At 46.1% G+C, this 27791-nt stretch overlaps 1 protein-coding gene across 1 annotated transcript; it reads right to left on the reverse strand.

The window, feature by feature from the left end:
* Positions 1-3570: 3570 nt before the first annotated feature.
* On the reverse strand, positions 3571-27519 carry LOC136649585 (Krueppel-like factor 15). Its single transcript, XM_066626341.1, has 3 exons — positions 27453-27519; positions 17959-18984; positions 3571-8710 (listed from the first exon to the last, which is right to left on the reverse strand). Exons 2-3 carry the CDS (start codon positions 18888-18890, stop codon positions 8530-8532), a joined length of 1113 nt encoding a protein of 370 aa, XP_066482438.1. The 5' UTR covers positions 18891-18984; positions 27453-27519; the 3' UTR covers positions 3571-8529.
* Between the last annotated feature and the right edge of the window lie 272 nt (positions 27520-27791).

Below are 27791 nucleotides of genomic sequence, written 5' to 3' on the forward strand. Positions count from 1 at the left end.
CACTTGTTTACTTTGCACTACAGATGCAGAAAAAAGTAAGATGCACACAAACCAGGAAGCCTCGTTCACATTACATATACCAGGAATGTATGAAAAATGAAAGTCCTCCACTAGGGGGCTTGCAGGGCAGAAAATGTTCCAGCTGCCATTATTTTGAATAGGTCACTGTTTCTCAGTGTGGGTCAGGACCCACTAGGTGGGTCGCAAACAAATTTCAGGTGGATCCCCATTCATTTCAATAGTTTATTTTTACTACATTAGACTTGATGCTACCATGGAATGTGACTGCATTAGGGGAAATGTTACAGATCTGTACTTTTAACAGGCTGCTGTGTATATTCTTTTAACAATGATAGTCAATGGGACTTACTCCTGGGTACGTGTGGGTAGGATTGAAGCCTCGGAGTGTCAAAACCCTTCCTGCTTGATGATGACACTTCCAGTCATGACATCACTTCTGGTGGGTTCTGACAGATTCTCATTCTAAAAAGTGGGTCTGGGTGCTAAAAGTTTGAGAGCCACTGGTATAGGTAATCTGACCTAATCAGATCTTTAGATCCAAAGTTACAAAAAATGGGGGGGGGGGCATTACAGGTGGCCATTTACTAAAACTGGGGCAAGATTTCAACTTTTGGCAAGTTTAAATAATGGAGCTGCAACACAGCACCTTCATCCCCCATCTCAAACTCCAACAAAGACTCAAAAAACCTGTAAATTTAAAATCTTTTTGTTTAAAAAAAATAGGTATTGTTCTCCAAGTATAAAGACCCTATGCATATACCTTTCTCACTGCCAGTGGTAACCAAGGTCTGTTTCTCAACTTTTTCAATTCATCCCTGTAGGAATCTGGGTGTGGATATGTCTCTCTTTTGAGGGTATCAACTAGTAATTAACTCATTTTTGCCCGGGCCACAGGTGTACACATTTGGTACCTGTTGTGTATATGCAACATTGGGCAGAAATGAACATAAGAAAAATCCTGCTAGATTGGGTCAAAGGCCCATCTAGTCAAGCATCTTGTTTTCCACAGGGGCCCACCAGCTGCCGCTGGGGTTCCCACAAGCAGGAGAGAAAGGCAGACTTCAGTACCACCATCATTTTCCTGCAACTAGTATTCAGAGACATACTGCTGTCACATGCCACTGATAGATCTGTTCTCCAAGAATTTGTCCAATCCCTTTTAAAAGTCATCAAAGCTAATTGCTATGCCACACCTTGTGGCAATGAATTCCACAGGTTAATTACACACACTGTGACTACCAAAGGAGGTGTGAAAAACATTCCTTTGGTCTGAACAAACTCTCTCACCAGTTTCTTTTGATGAAGTATGGTGAGAGTGAGAGAAATGCATCAATAACAACAACAACAACAACAACTAGGTATTTATATACTGCCTTTCTGGTCATCGGATTACTCCTCTGACTTTATTCAAGGCAGTTTACATAGGCAGGCGTTTCGAAATCCCTCAAGGGGATTTTTACAATCATAGAGGTTCTCTCTTTCAAGAACCAACAACATTTCAGAATGGATCTTCCTGGTTTGGTCTCACTTCTGGCCTCCAGTTCTCCCACACAAGCTGACAAGCAGCTCCATCTCTCACATGGAGGGCAGCCAAGACGCTTTTGCTCACACCAAGAGCAGGTGGAATCACTCAGCTGGGCTTGTCAGCTGCTTCAAGGTCTCGCCATTCTCAGCCATTCAGGGAGCTGCCAGTGTCCTCGAACTGGCGACCTTGAGGCTCTACCCTCTAGACCAGGGGTGTCCAAAGTTTTTGGCAGGAGGGCCACATCAGTTCTCTGACACTGTGTCCGGGGGAAAAACAATTAATTTACATTTAAAATTTGAATAAATTTACATAAGTTTACATAAATGAATATATTAAAGATGATCTTATATGAATGAATGAAGGTCTTGCAATAGCTCAAGGCCTATAAAAGGCCTTGCACAAAGCAAAGCTGGCCCTTCCTTTGCTGTTGCTACTGCATCACAGATGTGAAACAGCAAGAAGTGGAGGGAGCCCTCATCCCACAGCTCATGCGAGAGATCAAACAGTCACCTTCATGCTGTGAGCAGTTGCAGGCTGCAACAAATCTCTGGAGGGCCAGAGGCTCATTGGAGACTGGGGGCTCCCTGAGGGCCGCATTGAGAGGCCTCAAGGGCCGCATGTGGCCCCAGGGCCGGGGCTTGGGCACCCCTGCTCTAGACCAGACCTCCTGCCCAGATCTATTCACCTCTTCCACACTATGCATAATTTTATAGGCCTCAATCACCCCCATCACGTCTTTTCTAAGCTAAAAAGCTTACCAAAAAACTTACAAAAAGTTGAAATCCTGCTCCAGTTCTGGTAAATTGCCTCCTATCATAGATCTGGGGTGAAACAAGTGTTATCGTTTGTTTTTTTAATGACTTAGAACGGGTGCCCAAACCCTGGCCCTGGGGCCACTTGCGGCCCTCGAGGCCTCTCAATGCGGCCCTCAGCAAGCCCCCAGTCTCCAATGAGCCTCTGGTCCTCCGGAGATTTGTTGGAGCCCATACTGGCCCAACGGAACTGTGAGGCCAACTGTGGCCCAACGCAGTGTGAGGGCAACTGTTTGACCTCTCCCATGAGCTGTAAGATGAGGGCTCCCTCCACTCCTTGTTGTTTCATGTCTGTGATGCAGTAGCGGCAGCAAAGGAAAGGCCAGCCTTGCTTTGTGCAAGGCCTTTTATAGGCCTTGAGCTATTGCAAGACCTTCATTCATTCATGTAAGTTCATCTTTAATATATTCATTTATGTAAATCTATGTAAATTTATTCAAATTTTATATGTAAATTAATTCTTTTTTTTCCCCTGGCCCCGGACACAGTGTCAGAGAGATGATGTGGCCCGCCTGCCAAAACCTTTGGACACCCCTGAGTTAGAAAGATCCAGTTAGGATGGAATCTTTTTTGCCCTGAAGGCCCCATCCTAGAAGGGTTTCACTTTTCACACACTACTGAGGGCTGCATGTAGGGGCTTACCTAGTACTGATTAACATGAAATGATTCATGTCATCTGCAGCCCAAAATGAAAAAAAATTAATAGAACAAAAGTCATTTTTGTTCTATTTTGCTCTGGCAAAAGCCAGCGGATCCAGTACAGGTACCATGGTCTTCTCATTAGTTTCTCTATAAGGCCTTAATGTCCTCACACAGATAGTATTATAGCAAACACCATATTTTAGAAAACAAGTGAAATATATAAAATGGATAGTGAAAACAAAAAATTGAACAGTCAAAGGCAAAATAGTGTCGATGGATGTTATTAAAATAGAATGTAATGTTGTGAATAAACTGTCACCCAGGAAAAGCTATCCAGCATGTAGTTTTGAATAGAAAGAAAACAGGTGGTTATGCAAGGGTTATGGAATGAAGGTTGTGATAAAACAGTAAAGATAAACTTTTAAAGAAAATTGAAACATCCAGTCTAACTACAGTATAATGGGCACTGCAGGAAAAACTGCTACCCTAATGCAACAGAACAAAATCAATTTACCTCTTGATCCTTTGAGGACCTGTCTCAATGGTTACACAAACAGGACAAGATTCATATTCTTTTTTCATCATCCTCATTATCGTTATTTTTAATAATAATGTTTATATGCATGGATTTCAGACAATACAGCAAGGAACAGATCATACAATGTCATTCTTAAAAACAATCATTTTTGCTTTGAGGTTGTATTCAAGAATAAACAGTATGTTCATGAGCAGACACTTTATAGAGAGATTCAAGTCTTTGGCACCAGGTTCCCATTTGCTGCTGAGACATCAGGGTGGCAAGAATCGGGGTGGAGATTGCATGGGTGGGTGGGCTGCCTGGCTGACTTTAGTGGCAGTTTTTTGAGGCTGTATAGTGTGGTTAGTACCAGTGGCTATTGTGCTTTCATATATGCATGCAGCAGGTGTGTGGAGGGGAGCAGTGTAAAGGACCATTAATAAGACTAAGGGCACAATCCTAACCAGGTCTACTCAGAAGTAAGTCCTATTTTGTTCAATGGGTCTTACTCTAAGGAAAGTGTGGTTAGGATTGCAGCCTAACAGTAACAAACAAGTGACAGTTGTACTTAAGATTCATTTGTTTTTGCTGGCATTGGTCAGTATCTATGTGTCTTGGGCTGCAATCCTATATACACTTATATAGCAGTAGGTCCCACTGAATTCAGTGGAGCTTCCTTCTGAGTAGACATGCATAGGGTTACGCTCTATTCTCCAGCAAATTGGGACAAGTGTCTTCTGAACTGCAATTTTCTACTTATGGCACATCTGCAGTCTAGATTTTATCAGCCCCACCACCTGATTTACCCCTATAAACCAGATCATGCCCCTGGGCCCACTCAGAGATTCATTCACATGATTCATTCCATATTTCCAACTGTGAAATGCAAAGGGTATAAGGAAAAAATGGGAAAGTGATACAAGATGGCTTTGTAGGGCAAAACATTCATTAAAGCCTGTTCTGCATCGTGTATGGCAGGGGTCTCCAAACTCCGGCCCAGGGGCCAGATGCAGCCCACGGAGAGCCTCTATCCCGAGTCTCTGATTCCCTGAGAGCCTCTGGCCCAGTTGACCAAACACAACCAGAGTTGTGCTTGTGGGGTGGGGGAATGGGGGTCCATTTAAGTGTGTGTGCTTTATTTTTTGGGCTGTGTTGGTGCTTGAAGAAATCCTGGACATTTGAGCCCATTCATTCATTTCAGTCATTCATCTAAGTTCCATCTCTAATGTATTTATTTTAATTTTTTTTTCCAGCCCTCGACACCATGCCAGATATTTGATGCGGCCCTTTGGCTGAAAAATTTGGAGGCCCCTGGTGTATGGAATAATCACGTGCCATTATGTTATGCTTTTGTCCTGGATGCAATTTTGTTAGCTCATCTAGTGCCTGCTCACACAATCAGCTCTGAAGAGGCAGTTATTTCAAGGTTGCTAGCTCAGAGTTGTCCTGAATTCCCATCTGGAAGTTCATTGTAATTTTCAGCTACACCTCTGGCTAGGCCTGAACAATGCAGAAATGGGAGCAGTTGGTGCATCAGCCCCAAGGTAAGCAAAGGCATTCTTTATATGAATTGATTGATGGTGCAATCCTAACCAACTTTCTAGCACTGATATAAGGGCAATGCAACTCCGAGGTAAGGGAACAAACATTGCCTTACCTTGAGGAGGCCTCCATGACTGCCCCCCAACTGCAGGATGCAGCACATGCCCCACTGGCACAGCTATGCCAGGGCTGGAAAGTTGGTTAGGACTGCAACCTTAGAAAAACACAATGACCTGTAACTGAGCCTTGCGAACTCCAGTAGTATTTACAGGACCACATATGTTAGAGGTTGAAAAAGAGCTGATGATTTTGCCACCAACTGGTGACCCTCATGGCTTTCTTCAGTCTCTGCTAAGCTTCTTGACTGTTTAAATAAATCAACAGATGCTTCCATACTGAAGGAATCAAGCAGAAGCCAAAATGAGATATCAGGCTCTATTATCCCAAGATAAATGATTGTGTAAAGAAATCCTTAGGGATCAACCAGGCAAACAAGCATCCATCTCTTTCACAGGAAGTTAAGAAAGAGCAAAGGAAAAAAAAAATCACTGGAATTGCCAAAACACATTTTCCTTTCAAAGAAATCCTGTAGCTGGTATGTAGCACTGCCAGCTTTAATCACTGATTCAAGCTTGTTTTTCTGCTCTGTGACATATGCAAATGTCTATCTGCATGGCTGAGTACAAATCCTGAATCCTGCACCTGTGCGCCTGAGTTCCCCTTATGCTTTAAATAGCTAAAATGGCCACTGTGTTTTTCCTATTCCGCTTTCGGTTACAGACACAACAGAGTCCCATTCAGTGGTAGGTGTAATGCCAGTGATGCTTCTTTATCAAATTCATTCAGAGGCCTGGTTGAGAGTCAGTGCAATGTGGCCAAAGAAAGTTGGAGGATTCTTATGTATACCAATTTGGAAGAGGGAAGGGTGAGAAAGAGGGTATGAGTCATTCATGCTGGCACATCCTGAAAAGGAAGGTGCCCACAGAGGAAGGCGGCTGGAACATCCAAGACAGGCAAAAACAAGACGTACCCACATGTACAGACTTTACAATAACAGTCTTCCAAGAAAACATGCAAAGTTTTGCACTTAGCAGAACTATTGTTCTTGTTGACAGCACCAGGGCAGGGTGGAGACACATAAGGAATTACACAAAGATGAGCACTTGACTCTTCACACTTCTTGCCCCTTTGGTGTCAAGCACGCTTTTGGAGTCAAATGTTGCTGCAAAAACATACTTTCACTTTTGTCCATTTAAGAGCCAGTCCTTCCTTTTGCGATAGCCTGGCTGAAGAAACCATGTGTCACCTTGAAGGTGTGTGGTGTAATGGCTAGAAGACTGGGCTTAGACTGAGGTGATGCGGATTCAAGTCCCCAAGCAGCTCCCTGGGGGGGTCTTGTTTCAATCACAATCTCTGCCTTACCTGCCTTGTGTGCCTTGGATAGAAGGGCAGGCAACAACTGTGTCAAATAAATACAGTCAGCCAACACACATTACATAAAAGCCATTGTGGCACCAGAACCATTTTTGATATGTAAACTCCACTTAATGATCAAAATGAGTTCTCCTTTAGCAAGGAGATATAGTAGATAACCTATGAACACAAACGTTTACCAAAGTTGATGGCCCTTTTCTAAAAAGTAGTAAAATGACCTATTGCAGACCTTAAGGCTCAATAATAACAGCACCTATTCACTATTTATAACTCAGGAAAGAAGCTGATGGAGCAGAAATGATAGTCCACTTATGGCTCAATCCTTACTGGTAGCACCGATGGCATGCATGTTCTGCTAGCACTGCTGCCACAAAAGCACTTTGCCACAGCCCTATCTGCCACAGCCTTTCTTTGAGCATGCCAACAGACACTGAGGCTTGCCAGAGCAGGTAAGCCCAGTGCAGGGGGTGGAATGGGGTTGGGGAGGGGAGGAACAGGGCAGGGGATGAGCAGATTGGGGCAGTGGTGTGCACCGAATCCAAACTCCCTTCCTTGGTCTGATCCACCTGCATGGAGAAATGCAAACTTGCACCAGCATTATTGCTGGCACAGGTCTGAGTTGACCTGTTGAGGCTGCTGAGGCAAGGGCTAGATATGTCCCAGGACAAGAGGACAAGCATTCCCTTACCCAGAAGAAACCTCCACCAGCCAAAAATCCCCCACAGAATGCAGCAGAAGCTGCACCAGTGCCACTGCATCACCACATAGGCAAGATTAGGCTATTAGCCATTTTATAGCATCTGAAGACTATATCCCCAGTTTTTATAGAATACAGTAGGTCTATATAAAAAGCTTACATTTCCCATCATGCAATGTTCTCTCTAAGCAAAGCAACATAGGCACACGTTTCATTTTGGGTACCATTCTGATGCTTCCCTCAAGCATTAGAAAAAAGCATTTAAAACATGGCTAGAGGAGCCACAATTAAAATTCATTGCACTTCAGCACTTATCCATTAAACTCAAAGCAAATGTTGCTGCATGTTCTAAAACCAATTTTTGGTTGCAAAATGTGCGGGTGGGGAGATGAAGCAAAAGGAGGACTTAAAACTCATCAAAAAATAAGAGTTCCTGATTTTGAAATTTAGATTTCATATTTGACATCCATAACTCAAAAGTGGGATTTGCTGGGATTTGGTGGTATTTTAACTCATTGTTCTCAGATGCAGTTTCAGTTCTATAATCAATAAAGAATTGATGACATGGGATGCTAAGAAATAAATGTTATAAAATGCAACTTCTGTTTCTGCATGTATTGCGGGCTATACATCATGGCTGGAACGTCACAAATGCCTAGACCAGTGTTTTTCAAACTGTGGATCGGGATCCACTAGGTGGGTCACATGCTAATTTCAGGTCGATCCCCATTCATCTCACTATTTTATTTTAATCTGTTAGACTTGATGCTCCCATGGTATGTGACTGCATTTGGGGAAATGTTACAGACTTGTACTTTTAACAAGCTACTATGTATATTCTTTTAACAATGATAGTAAATGGAACTTACTCCTGGTAAGTGTGGGTAGGATTGCAGCCTAGGATTGTTAAAAATTGTCCTGCGTGTTGATGTCACTTCCCGTCATGACATCACTTCCTGTGGGTCCTGACAGATTCTCATTCTAAAAAGTGGGTCCCGGCACTAAATGTGTGAGAACCACTGACCTAGAAAGTCAACTGTCAATATTCCAAAATTCAGATAGACACTTCCCTCGGACCCACATCTCCAATGATCACATCTTCCCTCAAATGTAATTACACATTTTGCAAGAATTTCCAAACATCAGAGACCTCAGTTCGGAGACAAATCCTGGTTGTAAGGCACGTTCAGGTAGAAGTTGGCTTTGGGCTTTCCAAATAGACTTGACACAAACCAATTTCTTGTTTCCCCCTCTCACAAAGGAAAACCACTTCTTATACTCCCACTTGTCCTTAGGCTAGGATGGAATTCCTCTCTTGACAAGGCAGCCAAAGGGAAGGCTAACTATTACTGCAACCCGGAGCTGTCCGGCTTCCCAAACTGAATGACCCTTTGTGGATCTTCATGTGTTTGGATAAGTGGTCACTGCGGGCAAATTTCTTTTCACACACTTGACACTGGTAAGGCTTGAGTCCAGAATGGGAGCGCTTGTGGCGAGAGAGCTCATCTGAACGGGAAAACCTGCCAGACAAACAACAAGAGATGTTTACTGCACATGTGTGTGAACTATGGAGTCTGTTTTTACCCAATGTCATCATAGCCAAACCACAATGTACAGGAGAGGCAGAACAGATTACATAGCAGATGGTGCTCTAGTTTGAATCGCAAGAGTCCTGTGTTTTTCCACTTTCAAAAGCAGCCTGTCTGCTCACAATCCGAGTAGGAAATAAGAAACAGCTGTAGACGTGATAATACAGCAACAAGCATGGTAATACAGCAATACCACCCAAGGGCCCAGTATGTAGAGGACTTGAATGTGTAGGCTCTACAGGTAGCGGAGCATGTGAACAAGCCTGACAGCCCAATCCTAACCTGTGCTGGCGAACCTTGAGCAGTTCAGTGTAACGCTGGCTGGTCAGCCTTAGGATATGATGGAGAAGGCCTTTGCTCACCCCACCCCCTCCCGTGCCTGATCCACCTCCCATTCCACCCTCTCTCTGCCCAGAAATGGCCCACCCCGCCCCCAAAATGCCTTCCTATCACCCCCTCCAAGCCCCTGCACTGCTCAGAGCCTTATCTGTTTACCCTGGCAGCCCAGGGTCTGAGTGCAATGCTGGTAGGGCAGCATAGGCCTTCCTGCCAGGGCTGCTTACTCACACAGTGTTACAAATGTGCTTTATGGCACGCTCGCGACATCCTTGGCTGGCGTGGGGACCGCTGCACCCGCCCAGCACCAAGTTGGGACTGGGCTCTCAAAATCATTCACGTACACAGGGTGAAGCAGTTTTAGATCATGACATTAAGCCTTTGCAAGGCAAACCTTCTGTCAAAGGATCTCAAAGATCTTGATAAATATTAACAAAGCCACTGTGCTTTTGTGAAATATTGGCTCCCTTCTTAGAGTGAGGAGAGCAGACAGAGAAGGAAGCGCAATTTGTCCGATGTTACGTAATTCAGGAACAGACCAGACATGATCTCATTGCCAATCTCCTCATAGTCATCCCAGAATCAGTCCCCCAACCAGATATTTTTTTTCTTTTTAATTGTAAAAGGGCCTTTACTGAACCAAACTGGGGTCAGTGAGTGGAAAGAGATGCAGGAATAATTTGGACTCTTTCATCACAGTCTTATCAGAAACTCTGAGCTGACAGGAAGCTCTGCAGCTTCAGACCACGGGGAATGTAGAGTGTGAAATGACTAACAGCCAGTTCATATGTTAGGTGCTACAACAGTACACCGCAGGTATATGAGGTGTACGCCATTGCGTCTGAAGTGCCTGTATGGATCCACTTGGTGTGCAGCTGAGAGATACAATTGGCCATGGCTCCCCAATGTGTGTATATATGCTGAAACAAATGGATCACCTTCAAACTTGATAGTATAACTGTACGTACACACAGTGTGCTTTTTCTTAATATAAATCACAAGCAGCAGCCCAGACTGGGCTGGTCACAGGCTGGTGACTGTAGAGTGTTTAGGAGCACAGGGGCAACCAGCAATGAAGGGAGCACCCAGATCAGAGTGTAGAACTACAGTATGTATCCTTGGGAAGGATACCCTTCATGATGCCTCTAACCTTCTTGGGTGCTCCATTCACAGTGAGATGGGACCTTTGTAGGTCTTCAGGTGCCAGCCTGACCTCCCCACCTTCTAGGGCTGGCCATATGGGGTGAGATTTGTCTGAAAGAAACAGATGCAAGACAATGCCATGGACTTTGGTGCCATCTTGCTTGCTCCCTTCTCAGTCCTGAACGGGACAGGAACTTGTCTGAACCCTCCCTTAACCCAAGGTAGTGTCACCACAACTTTCGGTGGCAATGAAATTCATAAAATCATCATGTGTTGGGTCAGTACCTTCTTTGCCGTGTCCTCAGTCTGGCTAATTAACTTCATTAGGTGACGCTGAGTTCTAGTATGTGAGAAGGAGGAAAATACATCTTTTTCTATCCAGTTTTTCCACGCCATGTATAGTTTTATAAACCTCTATTCCACCATAGTCATTGTTTACTTTATTTACTTTAATAAAATAATCTCAAACACTTTTGGCCCAGTCCTATTGAGGGCCTTTGGCTCTATCTCCTGATCTGCTGCTATAAGCCCTCAAATGGTAGCACAACTGTTGTGCTGCCATCATGCTCATTGGATGTGCTGGAAGAAATGGCTAGAGGCTCCACAGACCCAGCCTGTGTCAGAGAAGGTAAGCTAGGGGGTTGTGGGAGGTTCAGGGAACATTCAGGGGAGGTTTGGACAGGAGAAAGACTGTCACTACAGGATGTAGCAAGCCCCATACTTTGCCCTTTTGGTTAAAGGGGAACCCACCCCTCTTCGCCTGGGCAGGGGTTGTTTGAAGGAGTAGAGGCTTGTGAGGCAGGAACCCCTGTGCCACCCTCAATCTACTCAACCTTAAGAACATAAGAACATAAGAACATAAGAACAGCCCCACTGGATCAGGCCATAGGCCCATCTAGTCCAGCTTCCTGTATCTCACAGCGGCCCACCAAATGCCCCAGGGAGCACACCAGATAACAAGAGACCTCATCCTGGCGCTCTCCCCTACATCTGGCATTCTGACTTAACCCATTCCTAAAATCAGGAGGTTGCAAATACACATCATGGCTTGTACCCCATAATGGATTTTTCTTCCAGAAACTCGTCCAATCCCCTTTTAAAGGCGTCTAGGCTAGACGCCAGCACCACATCCTGTGGCAAGGAGTTCCACAGACTGACCACGCGCTGAGTAAAGAAATATTTTCTTTTGTCTGTCCTAACCCGCCCAACACTCAATTTTAGTGGATGTCCCCTGGTTCTGGTATTATGTGAGAGTGTAAAGAGCATCTCCCTATCCACTCTGTCCATCCCCTGCATAATTTTGTATGTCTCAATCATGTCCCCCCTCAAGCGTCTCTTTTCTAGGCTGAAGAGGCCCAAACGCCGTAGCCTTTCCTCATAAGGAAGGTGCCCCAGCCCCGTAATCATCTTAGTCGCTCTCTTTTGCACCTTTTCCATTTCCACTATGTCTTTTTTGAGATGCGGCGACCAGAACTGGACACAATACTCCAGGTGTGGCCTTACCATAGATTTGTACAACGGCATTATAATACTAACCGTTTTGTTCTCAATACCCTTCCTGATGATCCCAAGCATAGAATTGGCCTTCTTCACTGCCGCCGCACATTGGGTCAACACTTTCATCGACCTGTCCACCACCACCCCAAGATCTCTCTCCTGATCTGTCACAGACAGCTCAGAACCCATCAGCCTATATCTAAAGTTTTGATTTTTTGCCCCAATGTGCATGACTTTACACTTACCGACATTGAAGCGCATCTGCCATTTTGCTGCCCATTCTGCCAGTCTGGAGAGATCCTTCTGGAGCTCCTCACAATCACTTCTGGTCTTTACCACTCGGAAAAGTTTGGTGTCATCTGCAAACTTAGCCACTTCACTGCTCAACCCTGTCTCCAGGTCATTTATGAAGAGGTTGAAAAGCACTGGTCCCAGGACAGATCCTTGGGGCACACCGCTTTTCACCTCTCTCCATTGTGAAAATTGCCCATTGACACCCACTCTCTGCTTCCTGGCCTCCAACCAGTTCTCAATCCACGAGAGGACCTGTCCTCTAATTCCCTGACTGTGGAGTTTTTTCAGTAGCCTTTGGTGAGGGACCGTGTCAAACGCCTTCTGAAAGTCCAGATATATAATGTCCACGGGTTCTCCCGCATCCACATGCCTGTTGACCTTTTCAAAGAATTCTATAAGGTTTGTGAGGCAAGACTTACCCTTACAGAAGCCATGCTGACTCTCCCTCAGCAAGGCCTGTTCGTCTATGTGTTTTGAGATCCTATCTTTGATGAGGCATTCCACCATCTTACCCGGTATGGATGTTAGGCTGACCGGCCTATAGTTTCCCGGGTCCCCCCTCTTTCCCTTTTTAAAAATAGGCGTGACATTTGCTATCCTCCAATCTTCTGGTACCGTGGCCGTTTTGAGGGACAAGTTGCATACCTTAGTCAAGAGATCTGCAACTTCATTCTTCAATTCCTTAATAACCCTTGGGTGTATGCCATCAGGGCCCGGTGACTTATTGATCTTTAATTTATCAATGAGGTCTGAAACATCTTCTCTTTTAACCTCTATCTGACTTAACTCCTCGGTTAGGAGGGGCCGTTCGGGCAGCGGTATCTGCCTGAGATGTAACCTTCCTGAGATGTAAGTAAAGTATTTGAAAACAAATGCCTTTGTACTGGAAATGACAGCACAAGGCTGTCTTCAATAAATGTACATGTTTGATTTCAAACAAAACTAGTGACATATGGCAGAACTATTAGAAGAGCATATCCATAACGTGCAAAAAAGAATGTGGAGTCAGAAGCTTCTTCTGCTCAGTGCCTCCCCCACCCCAGACAGCATTTCCAGCTCCTATCTAATGTGGCAGGGGAGTCTGCTTTTTGAGAGCACCGCAGAGATGAAACAGATTCTGAGTTCCCAGAGTTCCAATATTGACCGACTTTCTGCAAAAAGCAGGAATGCATTCCACAGGCTCAGGTCACCGTGGCCAAAGAAACTGGAGAGAAGCCAATCAGCCAAGTTCACACAGAATGCTTAGAGCATGACTTTTGAAAGCCTGCCATTTGGAGTCTGTGGGCTGAAGGAGAATAAGAAAATAAGGATCAAGCTCAATGTTACCTTAAGGCCATGCTGTGCAAATACTGGGGTTCCGTTCTGGAACCCATAGTGGATTAAAAAAATCCATGATTAAAAAAGTGGAAAAATAGATTTAAAGACCCACTTCAGGTTTCTTGCCCTTCCATTGCTCCTAATGGAAAAAGGTCATACCTCATCATCCACAGGGGTTTGATTCTGGAACTTCCTGCTGATACCATAAAATGTGTTAAATAAAAGCAGTTTTAAAAGATTAAAAAGTGTGTCCCTTTACAATTGTGGTTTAAAAATAGCTTTTCTTATGGTTGTAGAGAGGCAGCCAGAAATTAGAAATGCAAAGGACTCCCTGCCTTTGCCTGGCTCAGTTGAAGAATGGAATGATTGCTTGCATGACTGTCTCCCTACAACAGTAGGAAAAGCAGATTTTTAAACTGTGATTTTAAAAGGATGCATTTTTTCCATTTTTTTCCTCCAAGGATTTTTTCCATTGCATTTTTTTTTCCTACAGGGATCAGCACATTCCTTCTCATTTACAGTGGACGTTTGTGTCAAGTCAAATCCGTGTATAAAAAATCCATGTATAACAAGGTTGGACCTGTATGCTTTTCTTAAAAACTGCTAAATGGTATCTAGCAGGACCTCAGTGGGAAGAAAAGGTCAGACCCTACCCCTGTGGTCTGGTCTTCCATGGCTACAATTTGCCAAAGGCAAATGTTCCCATTTGGATCAACAGGAACTCTTCTCTTGGCATAGCAGCTGCAAAGTGCTGGTGTCCCGATTCAGCTGCTATTGAACATGCAGAAAAACCAGGTGCACATTTCAAGTGGAGTCTCATTTGACACTCTAGGGATGCCCAAAGAACCATGCAGCCCCTTGTTGCATCTGGTAAAGAATGGCAAGTGAACAAACTTGCAAGATTTTGAAAACCTGGCATATTTCCTGCATTTATCAGTCAAAAAAGTAAGTCATTTCTCTCTCTCTCTCACACACACACACACACACAATGAAAGCTCACCCACATTCAGTGCTTACTACATGGCAGCCCTGTCTATTAGCCTGGTGAGTCACCTTTCCTTCCTTTGGGGGCTTGTTTAAGATGCTGCAATATCACAGCAAAGACAACAGGGAACCTATAAGGAATTGCACAGAAGATAAAGGGGGGAAACAAAGGAACCTCACTCCCTTCCCTTCTCCCCTCCCCCACCCCAAACAAATTGATTGTTGGAGGCAGAGTGAATGGGGCTCAGAGGAAGCTTCCCCTGAGCCCAATTCCATATCCCCCCCACCCCCACAGTCATTTTAGAGACAAAGAAAGGCCAGTGTCCTTTTTTTGTCCCCAAAGCTACTGATGCAGGGAGGGCTCAGAGGTAGTAAGAGCCTATCTGGTTTGTGATCCAATTTCCTTCCCTCTCCTTGCTTCTAAGCAGTGGCGTCACTAGGATTTGTGTCACCCGGTGTGGGAGGCCTGCACATCACCCCATGTAGCGGGCAGGGCAACGCCCCAGGTGGTGGGTGTGGTGATGTACCATCGCCCCCCCCCACTGGTTTTTTGGCTGTACCTTTTGATAGAACACAAATATGTCAATGTGGTTTGTTTCACTGCATTCTGCATGAAATTACGCATTGATTGATATATAACATGATGGTATTATTCCTCCAAATTCTGATTTTAGTGATTTTGAAAACTTGTAGATTCACACACACAGACACATACCCCGGTGTCAACTTACTAACACCTTATTGTAGCAGTTCTCAAACTTTTAGCACTGGGACCCACTTTTTAGAATGACAATCTGTCCAGGACCCATTGGAAGTTGTGTCATGGCCAGAAGTAACATCATCAAGCAAGTTAAAATAATTAAAAATAATTAAATTAAAATAAAATAAATAATTAAATAAGGGGGAGCCAGTCCTATTCCACCAAGTGAGTCTACTCTGAAGTAAGTCCCATAGTGGTCAATGGGGTTTACTCTCAGGAAAGTGTGGGTAGGATTGCAGCCTGTGAGCCCAATCCTATGCATGTCTACTCTGAAGTAAGTCCCATAGTGTCAATGGAGCTTACTCTGTAGTCTGCCTGCAATAACAACCCTCCCAAAAGAATCAGTGAGATTCCCAGCCCTCCCCAGTGCCCAGTTTGTTCTTCTATTTCAGGCATATCAGAATAAAGACCCACCTGGCTTTGCAAGTGCAAAATAGAAAACTTGCCCCTTACCATTCAACCCTCTTTTTTGTTCCTTTTGGGGGGGGGGGGGCTGCCTTCTGTTGCACTCCAGCTCCATCAGATCAGGACCCTTCTGTTGGCCTCATATTCCCTTTTGCCTGGCCTGACCACCAACGAAGGCACGTCTGCCTACTCATGAGTAAACACGACCACGTGGCTGAGTTTGCTTTCCATAGAGCTCAATAGACTGCAGGAGGGAGGGAGGAACTTCCTTCTCAGGTGTTTTTGGGGGCTGCATTCAGTGGATGAGGGCCATTCTGACATCCTTGGAGTCCTCTCTGCCTGCCCTTTCGGACGGACTAAGGCATGTTCACCTATTTGCGAGTAAACATGGCCACGTGACTTGTTTCTGGCTCAATAGATACAGCTGGGAGGGAGGCAGCGACCTCCTTGGGTTTTTTTTGGATCGGGACCATTCTGGTGTCATTGGATTCCTCTCAGCCTGCCCTTTCCAATGGACTATGGCAAGTACACCTACTCGTGAGTAAACACGCAATACGGCTCACTTTCCATAGGGCTCCATGCATTTTTTCTTTCCGGTTTTTTGGCCATAACTTTTGAAGGAAATGAGCTATTTTAAATCTGTTTTTTGCATTGTGTTCTGCTGGCCTTTCTGCATCCACCGGTCTATGGCAGGATGCAGCAGCTCCTAATGCCACAATTTTAGCGCGTCACACACACCCCCGCCATGTCACCCGGTGTGGCCTGCACCCCCCGCACCCGCCTAGTGACGCCAGTGCTTCTAAGATAAAAGGATAGTTCAGCCTCCCTTTTTTTCCCCCCAGAGGTCACTTCCCCGCCCCAGCAGGCAAAGACGATAGCCTACACCAGCGGTTCCCAAACTTACAGGTGTCACAACTCACTTCTTCCACAGCATCCTCTTCCTGGGCGCCGACATTTTGGATTGAATGAGTATGTGTGAGCTGAGGAAGAAGTGAGTTGTGACACCGGTAAGTTTGGGAACTGCTGGTGTAGGCTATCGTCTTTGCCTGCTGCTCACGAGAATAGTGCATGATCTTGTTCAATCTCATGGCATCCAAGATGGCAGTGACCAGGAAAAGGATGCCCAGGGACATCCCATGACACCTCTGCGAGTAGTCTGTGGCTCCCTTTGGAAGCCCACCTCCCTTTGGGAACCACTGGCCTACACCCTGCCCAGGGCTGCCAGCAATTCCAGGTACCCAAAGAGCTTTACAAGTGTGAGGGGAAGTATAGTTGGGATCCCTGCTCTTTTCTCTCAAGAGAGACCCTTCTCCTGCCATTTTGCACCCTTGGAGCCTGTGCACACCTCGGAAAATCAGATTTCACACCTTATCAGGAGCAGTCACCGCAAGGAATGGCACAGCTCTTAACAATTGTTACAAAGCTTTTTACCAAGCAGTCACCAGCCACACCCTCTCCACTTTTGAAAAGCCTTCGCTGATACCATGACAGCTGCAGGTGTTTACATGTTCAATAAAACCATCTGCTTGAGAAAGAGATGTATGGGCAGCATGGATGCATACAAACACGCATCTTGCACAGCTTGACAACTTCATGCTGCAGATTTGTCCTGAGCTTTGGGAACAGGAACATAAAGGGAACCGCAGCTCCTGTTTATTTTGGACTCCGTGTGCTGTAATATTTGCTTGTATTTCGTGTGCTCCTTCTTTGAGTTTTCTTCTTTTGTTTAAAATTGGCAGGGACACAATTGCTTACTGCCAAATATTGGAGGAATGTATGTTTACCAACAGCTGAAGGGTGGTGCAGAACAATGTGGCAAGTTACGACAACGATGGAACTTGCCACCTGGGAAAGTGCAGGCAGGCTGGGACTAAGATGGCCAACCCTCAAGGTTCAGCCTGGAGGTTCTCGGAATCAGCATTGATCTCCAGGTAACTACCAAAAGCAATTCAGGAGATCATGGCCTATTTGGCTAACAGCTCGATCCTATACAGGTGGGTCCTCTTTAGTCACAGATTCCCACAGGACCCACAGATTTGACCCACCATGAGTCCCAAACCTACAGCTGAGGACTCACTGAATCTCCTGGATGCAACCAGAACCTTGTTCCCAGGGCAGTGGAGGATACCTCCACCATATTCTACCCCCCATCCTGAGCATGAAAGCCTGACATGGGGCAACCCGTATTTGCACCGGCTATAGAGCTGGCATAAATCCGGATAGCCTCATAGAGTCTGCAGGGATTTCACCCAGGGTAATGGGACCTGCAGCAGTCACAGTTCCTACACTGGATGCAGCAGGGGCTGCACCTGCCCTGCTGCACCTCAGCACAGGAATTTGGTTAGAATGAAATATTTTATTACTAAAATGATGATGATCATCATCCTCCAATGACTGGGTAGCCCTCCTGGGAAGGCAAGCTTTTTTCATTTCACAGACTTACCTCCAGCCACAGTCAGGCCAGGTACAAGTGTAAGGCTTTTCACCAGTGTGGCATCGGAAGTGAGCCTTGAGGTGAGAACTCTTGGAATACATCTTGGTGCAGCCAGGATGTGTGCACTTGTGGACTCGGATAATGGTTGGAGAAACTTTGGGGACCTTGGCTTCCATGCTTCTTGTGCTTCCAAGACCTCCAGGCCTCCGGGCTACTGGCAAAGGTGCTATTCGTACATATTTTTGGTCTATGCCTGGTCTAGGGCTTTGGGTGACCTGAGGAAGAATTGTCAAGCTCTGTCCTTGCATTTTAATGACCAACTGGGCCACCCTGATGCCTCCAACAGGGCTCTGGGCTGATGAGCTCCCTTCACTCAGTTGAACAGGCTGTTGCTGAAGAACAACAGGGATATTTCCCATGGTTCTTGGTATGCTTGAACCACTGGCCATCTCACCTTGGGTAGAGCTTGAAAGGCCTTCATCCAGAGGAGTTCTAGCAACAGACTGTTCCCCAGAGTTGCCCAAGTTTATCTCAGATTTAATCTCAAGCTGTCCTCCTGCTGGCTGCTTCTCATCCAGCTCATCCTTTATAAGTGTCATCTTCTCATTCAGGAACTCTTCAATCTCTTCCAGTGTAGGGATGAAATTCCGAGATGGCTCCATGCAAAAATCAGGTAGCTTGAGATAAGCTTCATAGATGGTGGTCTGGGGTTTCTCTGCTTCCTTCTTCACCTTAGACACTGAGATACCCATCTCAGAGGGGCAGAGAAGATTGGAGATAAGTGCTGGGCTAGACACTTGTTCCCTGCTGCATTCCTGCTGCAGATTTAATGGTGGCATCTCAGGCTTCAGGGCATCTGCAGTGTTGTCTAGTTGACTAGAAGCAGAGGTAATCAACAGACCTGAAGCAGATACCAGTTTATTACGATTGACTGAAACCATTGGTTAGTCTTCTCCCTTGTAAGAAGGTGTAGCAATAGTATATTTATAAGCAGCTCAGCTGAAAATCATGAAGACGGGAAAGCTATAGATCCACCTGCAGAAGACAACCACAAGGAGATTCCTCAATTACAGAAAATACCCCCCCAAAAGAACAGTTTTGTTTTGTATCTCATCTGAAGGGATTAGTGGGGCATATTTAGCACAGAAGCAAATTCTGCACTCAAAGCTCTCCTTGAAATCCACCACAGTACTTTCCAAGGTTGACACTTTAGCAAAATTCTGACTTCTTGGTTAGTAGCAGAGTCTGGATATCTGTAATAATTCTGAAAAGGAAATCATCTGCTTGAGAATTTTGGCCCCCAAAATTTGCTTCAGGTCCAGCCAACACAGCACACTGAACACTAAAGCCACTAAAAAATTAGAACCATCAAATATAACCTGAAGTTTTGACAGATTAAGAAATAGATGACAGTCTTGACAGTCACCTAATTTTTTTTTTGGGGGGGGGGGTCAATAAAGGTGAGATATATAATTTTTTAAAATAAAAATAAATAAAATTTTTAATAAAATCAATAAAACCAAATGCTTAACTTCTCCTATAAAGACAAGGATATAGTTCCATGAAACAATATAAAATCTGCACATGACAAATACATTAAAAGAAATATTGGTTCAAACACAAATAAGACATACTGAAGCCAAACCCTATGTATGTTGATTCAGAAGTAAGTCCCATTGAGTTCAGTGGGACCTCTACCTAGGTAAGTGCATATAGGATTTCAGCCCAAGCCTTGCAAAAATGATACACTACCGAATAAGCTTGCCAGGAAAATAACATTTGCCTCACTCATAGGGTTCTCAGTTAAAATGTATGAAATTACACAAATAAATGTGTAAAAACGCATTTCAAGTTACATTCAATATTTATAGGCACAATGCATTATTCAAAATAATTCAGCTTTGTGGACTGAATGGTTAGATCAGCATTTCTCAAACTTTGGTTCGGGACCCACTAGGTGGGTCATGATTTGTGAGCCAATTTCAGGTGGGTCGCATAGTACCTAGCTCAGCTGCCATTGAGAATGCAGAGCTGAAAGGAAAGGAAAAAAACAGGGTACAGAGCTGCTGGGTAGGGAAGGCTACTGATGGGAGAGAGACCTAGTGCTTTGCCCTGAATGAGGGGGAGATGGTACGCTGGAAAGGGGGGAGGGCTGTGTGGTTGGAGAAGGGTTCAAGTTTGCATTCTGCTTTGGCTCCTGAGCTGGAATGTTTGAATTCCAAGCTATGCAAAATAACAGCATGAGCAGGCTGTGTAATGAGACCTTTAGCTGATCAAAGCTTAGGTTTGAAGCCTAAGGCTGCAATCCTAACCACACTTTCCTGAGAGTAAACCCCATTGAACAAAATAGGACTTACTTCTAAGTAGACCTGGTTAGGATTGTGCCCTAAATTGATGATGTCACTTCTGGCCGTGATATCACTTTCAGGTTAGTGATATCACTTCTGGTGGGTCCTAACAGATTGTCATTCTAAAAAGTGGGTCCCAGTGCTAAAACATTTGAGAACCACTGGGTTTGACATTGGCTTCAGTGCTCTGTTATAGTCATAAAGGCACACCGCCTCTGACCAGCATGCGGATGAACAGACTTACTTCAGTTTTGTTTCCATGCCAGTCCTCACTATTACTACATTCCTAAATTGCCTAAAGTCCAAATATAGGTCGACGGAAACATTCCGGAATAAACACACCCAGTCTTGAGGAGACCATCATTTAATGTATTTCATGACCTGCCAGCAGGAAAACATAGCTCAAAGTTCTGGCATCTTTCAATGCATTTCATAATACCATTCACAACAATGAGACTGTGGGCCCAGTCCTATCCAACTTTGCAGCACCGACGCAGCCACACTGCAGCCCCAAAGTAAGGGAACATATATTACCTCGAGGAAGCCTCTGTGACTTCCCCCCCTCCAGATGCAACTGCATCAGGACTGGAAAGTTGGATAGGATTGGGCCCCGAGCCTCTTGTTCTCACATGAAATCAACACCTGCTCTAGGTGTGTGGAAGACAAGAAACAAGACTGGGGCAAACCATCTCACATTTGTCCCTCCTCCCTCCAGTATTGCTAGGGAACCAGCATCTGCTAAGGCCATAGTGGGACAGTTTCAGAGAATTCCAAGTTCTTTGTGGTTTTCAGTCAAAACTACAGGCTCAACAGAAGACAGCACAGAGCCAGAAACTTGATGGTTAGTTTCACTACATAATTCACCATTTTCAGCTGATGTTGTTTATCTTTTATTGGTAAAATGCTTTTTTAATTATACAGTAGAACCTCCAAAGTTGACCACCTCTCTATATTGACCACCTCCTTAAATTGACCTGATTTTCACAGGTCAAAGAAAGATTTAAGAACCTCTTGTATTCACTTGAAAGCAAAGTGTGTGGGGGGGAGGGTACACCTACATGCATCTTTCATTATTGATAAAACACCAGTAATTCTATTCTGCACACTCAAGAATAAAAAGCAAAGTGAGAATTGACACCAGTATGAATCAGGAGCAGATATACCATATGAGTGAAGTAGATACAGGTGTTAGTGGAATTAAGGTATAGCTGACTTCCCTTATCACACTTTACTTACAATGCATGAGGTTAATAACCAGCTATAATCAACCAGACTTCTGTAAGTCTGTAGTAACAAAGTCTTGTAGCATTTTAAAGACTAACAGTACAATCTTATATATGTCTACTCAGAAGTCCCATTGCGTTCAATGGGACTTATTCCCAGGAATACGTGCACAGGATTGCAGCATAAGGGCCCAATCCTAAACAGTGCACGACAGCTTACCGCTGTCGAAAACACCATATGGCACGTTTGCAACCCTCAGCACTGGTGGACTGCCACTGCTCTGTCGCTCTGCGGTTGCCCGAACCACTGGGCAATGGAGAGGTAGGTGGGGATGTGGGGGAGGTGGGGAGGAGGCATTCAGGGGCAGAGGGAGAGGGTGGGGAGGAGGCATGACAGGGGAGGGAGCAGGGCAGGAGGGACATGGAACCAGAGGAGCTCTGCATTCAGAACCTCCATGCTGCAGGCCTGACACGGAGGGTTTTGATTCTACAGCAGCCCAAGGGTTGCTGCAGAATCGAGTAGCCCCATTGTGGGCTATTTGCCTTACCTGGGGAAGGGGACGAAAGTCCCTTTCCCCAAGGAGCCACCAGCAGGTGCCACAGGATGCCGCGGCAGCCGTTTCAGCGCCTTGGCAGTCCTGGCACAACAGGCAGCTCAGGATTGGGCTGTAAAATATTTATTGTAGCACAAGCTTTTGTGGCTCCCTGTAGGCCACAAAAGCGACTATAAATTTTATAGCCTTTAAGGTGCCACACAGTCCTTTGTTGTTTTAACTATACCAAGATATGGCTTCCACTTTTAATTTTGAGGAGGGAGAAGAACGCCCCTAGAATAGAGTTTGCTTTAAAAGCCATTTCTGCCCACTGTTGCATATACACAAGGATCAAAATATGTACACCTGTGAGCTGGGCAGAAATAGGTTAGTCCCTTCATGCAATTAAAGAAATGCCATGCTTTAAAAATATTAATGTATTTACTTCCCAGTGACTGGGAGTGACCAATCAGTGTTTTATGGGGAATGGCCCTACAGATCTCTTACAGGCACCTACCTTGGTTGCTATGAGCACAGTAAATAGGCTCACAGCATTACCAGACCAAACATGGATGCAAGAAGCCTGGGTTACACATGCATGCTCATCACATGATGACTGCAGTACCAAGTGATGGTTTGTTGTGTGAATGATCACCACAAAAGAAGAAGCCATTGGTGCTATGCTTGATTTATTCTGAAATTCAGTGCCCTATGGGTTTTGAACTATTGCTCTTCCTCCAAGGTAATTTCTTATAATTCAATCCATCCAGTCCAGACATTTGCTTTCAAGGATTTAAATCATTATTTAAAAGTATATGGAAATTATCATATGGTCACAAGAGCACGGCCTCAGATTTTAATGTGACGTTTCGTTTCCTGCACACTGGTACTGAGGTTTTTTTTTACCCCTTCAGGCAATTAAAGATATTGCATGCATTAAAAGAAAATATTGTTTAATCCCTGGTTAACTTTAATAGGGGAATCTAATTGGAAATTGGCCCTTAAGCAATAGCTCCAAACACAGACAGCATCGGATTTTAGTATAAATAATGTACAGCATAATGCTCCTTCATTTTTGCGGTGGATTCTGCCTGTAATAGAGCCAACTTTCTTTTTTTTCTCTCCTTTCTTGCATGAATGAACCATTTTTCCTTAATCAACACCAAAAGACCCGATATCTCACATCAAACACAGTTCACACATTTAGATGCAAGCCAGCAAGTAATAAGTCATCAAGAAGTGAGAAATGAAATGATGTGTGACTAGAATGGGTGCTGTCACACCTGATGCTAAAAGTGCTATTGAACATATCTTGCAGTGGTTTTGGGAGGGAGGTTTGGGCTGCGTGTTAAGCCATTTCTGCCCAAGGTTGCATAAACGCAACAGGGATCAAATGTGTACACCTGTGGGCAGGGCAGAAATGTGTGACAGGAAATGGGAGAGCATCATTTTTTGATGAGCTATACCTTCTACAGATTGCAGGTTTTTCACAACTGAATGATACGACAGATTTAATAAAGAACACTTACGGCCCAATCGTCTCTCCTGCCATGCTGTAGCATGCAGGTGTGTCACGGAGGCACACACTGAATGCTGTGTTGGGGAGGGCAATCAGGAGGCCTAAAAGAGGTAAGGAAAAATATTTCCCCATACCTCTGTGTGAGCCCCCTCCTTGCCTATGGGACCAATGAGGGGAGGAGGTGTGGGCCAAAAATTGAGGATAGGATTCAGCCTGCGCAACTGCTGCTGGATCCACCCCCTGAAATGCCTCATTACTGCTTTTTCCTACCCACTGCTAATATACCTCTGGCATAGGCTAGGTGCTCCAGTGGCCATTCATGCTGGTAGCCCCACTGCACATATAATTGCTGCATCTGCAGCCCCTATGGAGAAGAATGCTAGTTTTGTCAGTGGAAGGCACCCATAAGATTGAGCTTTCAATCTTTCTGTCTCTCAGTCCCAAGTTAAAGAGGTGCAAGAAATCTGCAGAGTTCATGAAAATACATTCATTTAAGTCAATGGTGGTCTTAATGTTGTGAGACACACAGGGGAGTTCCACAGCCTTTTGAAGGGTTTGCAAAATGTTCTGAGAACACTGGGTAAGAAGTACTGTATTAGTTCAGGTTTCCAAGGAACATTCACATTGTTCTCTAGATTAAGTTATTAATTCATGGAAGCCTTTTCCCAAAGGGAGCTGTTTAATAGCTTTGGCCATCTTCGTAATATTGATGCTGTCCTTAAGAAGCTGAGCACAGCAACTTTCCCAAGGAAGTGTAATAAACCTGGTAAAGTATCCAGTTGAGTTTTAGCCTTTTAAACTGGGTGCAAGGATACATGAGAATTTATCTTGGTGAATAAAAACAGTAGAGGACTGAAATGTGAAAAGGCTTCAATTTGTATAAAATTGTGTCCAGGAACCAGTAAGTGAAGCTGATATAAAGGATATTTTCAGACTAAGAACAGCAATGAAAGAGTAGAAGGTTGAGATCATGGTCATTGGCCAGGACAGGATGGGATTCAGGATCCTCTGTATAGACAGGGCAAAGCTTGGCCAGCCTGAGGTTATGATCTGGTGAAAAGAAAGTAGGGAGGCAGGCAAAGCAATCACAGTTTGGCTGGCACAGTTTCCTGGGAGTAAGCCCCATTGAGTACAATGGGCCTTACTTCTGTGTAGGCATGCACAGGATTGTGCTGTGCACAGGACATCGAGTAACATGTCCAGCATATAGTGGTGACTTTGTGTGAGAGTGAATTGCCAAAGTCCAGAGTGAGGGATTACAAGGATCCCAAAAAGTTGCAGTTTAGCGTGACTGCATGGTAGGGAAGTTGAATACATGTGTCACACACACACTCACATATGAAAGAAAATGAAGACAGATCCCTTTGGGATGGGATGAAGGTAATAGGAGCAGGTGGGTCTGGTGGTGGGGACAGAGTGGCTTTGCAAATATAGAGAGGGCCGCGTATCATGCATGAGGTGTGAATTCTTGCTCAAACTCAACTTTCCAGAATGCTATTGGAAGAATGCAAGCATAAGGAAAGTGTGTATCAGTTTGAATTGAACTGGCTGAGGCTATGAAGCTGTAAGCCCAGTCATAGGCATGGCTACTCAGATGTATGTCTCATAATATTCAATGGGGCTTACTCCCAGGTAAGTGTGGATAGGACTCCAGCCCAAAAAGGGTAGAGCCAAGTCCCTGCATGAGTATTGGAGGTCACCCCCATACCAGTGATGGGACTGCTGCTGTCCAGGGATGGGGAATGGCCTGTGAGGGTCAAAGGGAGAGCAGGCCCACTGTAATGGAAATGAACAAGATCCTTTGAGGAGATAGGGCATTATGTGGTGCCAACAGTGGCCCCTTGCTCTGACAGAGCTGGGAAGCATTGGGTTAAAACCTATGCTTTTAGCAGTGGGTGTGCTGCACAGCTTCAGCCTCTAGAGGCAACAAGGTCTTCAAGGGCAAAAGCAGCACAGGGAGCATTGAGAGTTTGTGGGTAGAGAAGGAAAGAGGTTGTAGAGACTGAGAGTAAGAGGAAGGAGTTTGGAGGAAAGTGGGCATACTAAATGGAGACTTGTGTGTGGCTGCCATGCCCAAGAGCTGCTGAGAAGCAAGGTGTTGCTGCAGTGGCTGGAGAAGCTGCTGGTTGGAGAGAGAGGGAGGACCTTTACAGATTGAACAGAGGAGCCACCCTGGTGTGGGGCAGTACCCAGCAGTGCTTTCTACAAAATTAGGGTTATTCTGAGTGGGGAAACAATTAGCTGAAGGGAGCATAAGTTCTCTAGGTGAAGTTTGGAAAGGGAATTTGGCAAAACACCCACCTCGTTTGTTTGCTTTCAACATTTTTCTACTGCCCTTCCTCCAAGTCACTCAGGGAGGTGTATGTAGTTCTGTCCCTCCTTTTGTCCTCACACCAACCCTGTGAGGTAGGTGAGGCTGAGAGATAGTGACCAACCCAAGGTCACCAGGAAGCTTCGTGGCTGAGTGGGGATTTGAACCCAGATCTTCCAGGTCCAGGTCCACCACCATGACACCAGCCTGGCTCTCATCTTCTCCCCTGGATTTTCATCTCTCAGGTGTTGAAGGGCCTGGCATGGGAATCTCCACGCCCAGGCGCGCCTAGAAACCTTCACGTGATCTTGGAGTGCTCCAAACCCAGGCGCAGCTCAGATGGAAAGAATGAGCTTGTCCTGCCAGGGCGGCAAAAGAGCGCGCTCTTGGCGCAGGCTCCTCGGGTGGGACCAGCGTGTGACTTGCACGCCGCAGCGACCAGATCCCTCCCTCCTCTGTCACCGGTCATGCCGACAGACGTCAGCCCTGCTGCTGTCACACGGGGCGCGCGCGCTGCTTGGGAAGGGCGAGCGACTCGAGTTGCACAACCCGCCCGTCCCAGGCGCTCAGCCAGCTCGGCCGGATTCCTGCCGCGTTCCGAGCCCCAGTCCGTCCAGCGGGCAGGCTCTCCGCACTCAGGCTTCCGCGGCAGGAATCCGGCTCTCCCTCCTTCCCTGCTCCGAAGGTCAGCCGACTCCGCGCATGAAGGCTGAGCCCGATGCACCAGCAGGGAGGCTGGTGTGGGCGCTGGCACTCCTCCCCTGCTGCCTGCGTGTTTGCTAGCGAGCCCTCCGACGTCGTCTTTCCCCTCTCCCCAAGGGACTCGCAGCCCAATCCTGTCCACACTTTCCTGGGAGTAAGCCCCACTGACTCTAATGGGATTTATTTCTGAGTCATACATATGATTGGACTCTGAGGCTGCAATCCACACTTACTTGGTAAGTCCCGAGACTCTAATGGGACTTATTTCCGAGTAGGCATGCATAGGATTGGGCTGTCAAGCTGCAATCCTATCCACGCTTCCTTGGGAGTAAGCCCCTTGACTCTGATGGGGCTTACTGCTGAGTAGACATGCACAGGATTAGGCTCTCAATCCGTTTTCCATTCCCCGGCAAATGAGAAGGGAGCAGAGAATGACGATCAGGCTAAGGAGGGCAAGGAGAGCTGTGGCGTAGCCAGAGGGGGGCAAAGCACTGAGTTTTGCACCGAGCCCCACCGCGGCGTGCAAGGGGCCCCTCCCCTTCGGAGCCATTCCAGCTCACGCCTCCGTTTTGCTTCCCCCGCCCGGAATGGCTCCGAAGGGGAGGGGCCCCTTGCACGCTGCGGTGGGGCTCCCTGCAAAACTCAGTGCTTGGCGCCCCCTCTAGCTACGCCACTGGTTCAGAACACCTTGCACCAGCGAGCAGCGGTCCTCAGCCCTCTGGCACTGCCCCCCCTTCCTTCCCAGCCCGAGAAAGGGAAGGCGCAGGTCCCCTGCAGGTTGGGGCATGGAAATGCACCCTCTGCAGCGCAACGCACTCCTTGCCTGCACCCCCCTCTGCAAGGCTCCCAGCCAGCGCAGCCCCTTACCGTCGCCCCGGGGCTGCGAGTGCCGCACCCCCGCTGCTCTCCAGCACTCGCGCTCCGCTCTCACCTGAGCCCCGGGAAAGTGCCAACTCGCGCGGCGGCCCCACCTCCTCCAGGGGGTTTGGCTCCATCCTCGCCGTCCCATTGGGCGGCTGCTCGCAGGGGCTCGTCTCGCCAGCCTCCGGCTGGGCCCGCAGAAGCACGTGGCGTTCGCTCGTCGCCAGCGCGGACGGGCGCCCAGCAGGTGCGTGGGAGAGGGGGGGCCGGTGATTGCATAATCCGCCGGCTTAACAGCGCTCCAGTCCTGCCATTCACTTCAGTGGGATTTACTCTCAGTAGGCG

This window comes from Tiliqua scincoides, chromosome 4, assembly GCF_035046505.1.
Source record: "Tiliqua scincoides isolate rTilSci1 chromosome 4, rTilSci1.hap2, whole genome shotgun sequence".
Classification (NCBI taxonomy): domain Eukaryota; kingdom Metazoa; phylum Chordata; class Lepidosauria; order Squamata; family Scincidae; genus Tiliqua; species Tiliqua scincoides.

What these genes read in the sequence shown, in the direction of transcription:
- LOC136649585 (XM_066626341.1), bottom strand. Translation starts at nt 18,890, where the DNA reads ATGGTTTCAGTCAATCGTAATAAACTGGTATCTGCTTCAGGTCTGTTG. An exon ending in TGGCCTGACTGTGGCTGGAG is followed by an intron (nt 8,711 to 17,958) that starts GTAAGTCTGTGA and finishes TTTGTCTGGCAG; the next exon opens with GTTTTCCCGTTCAGATGAGC.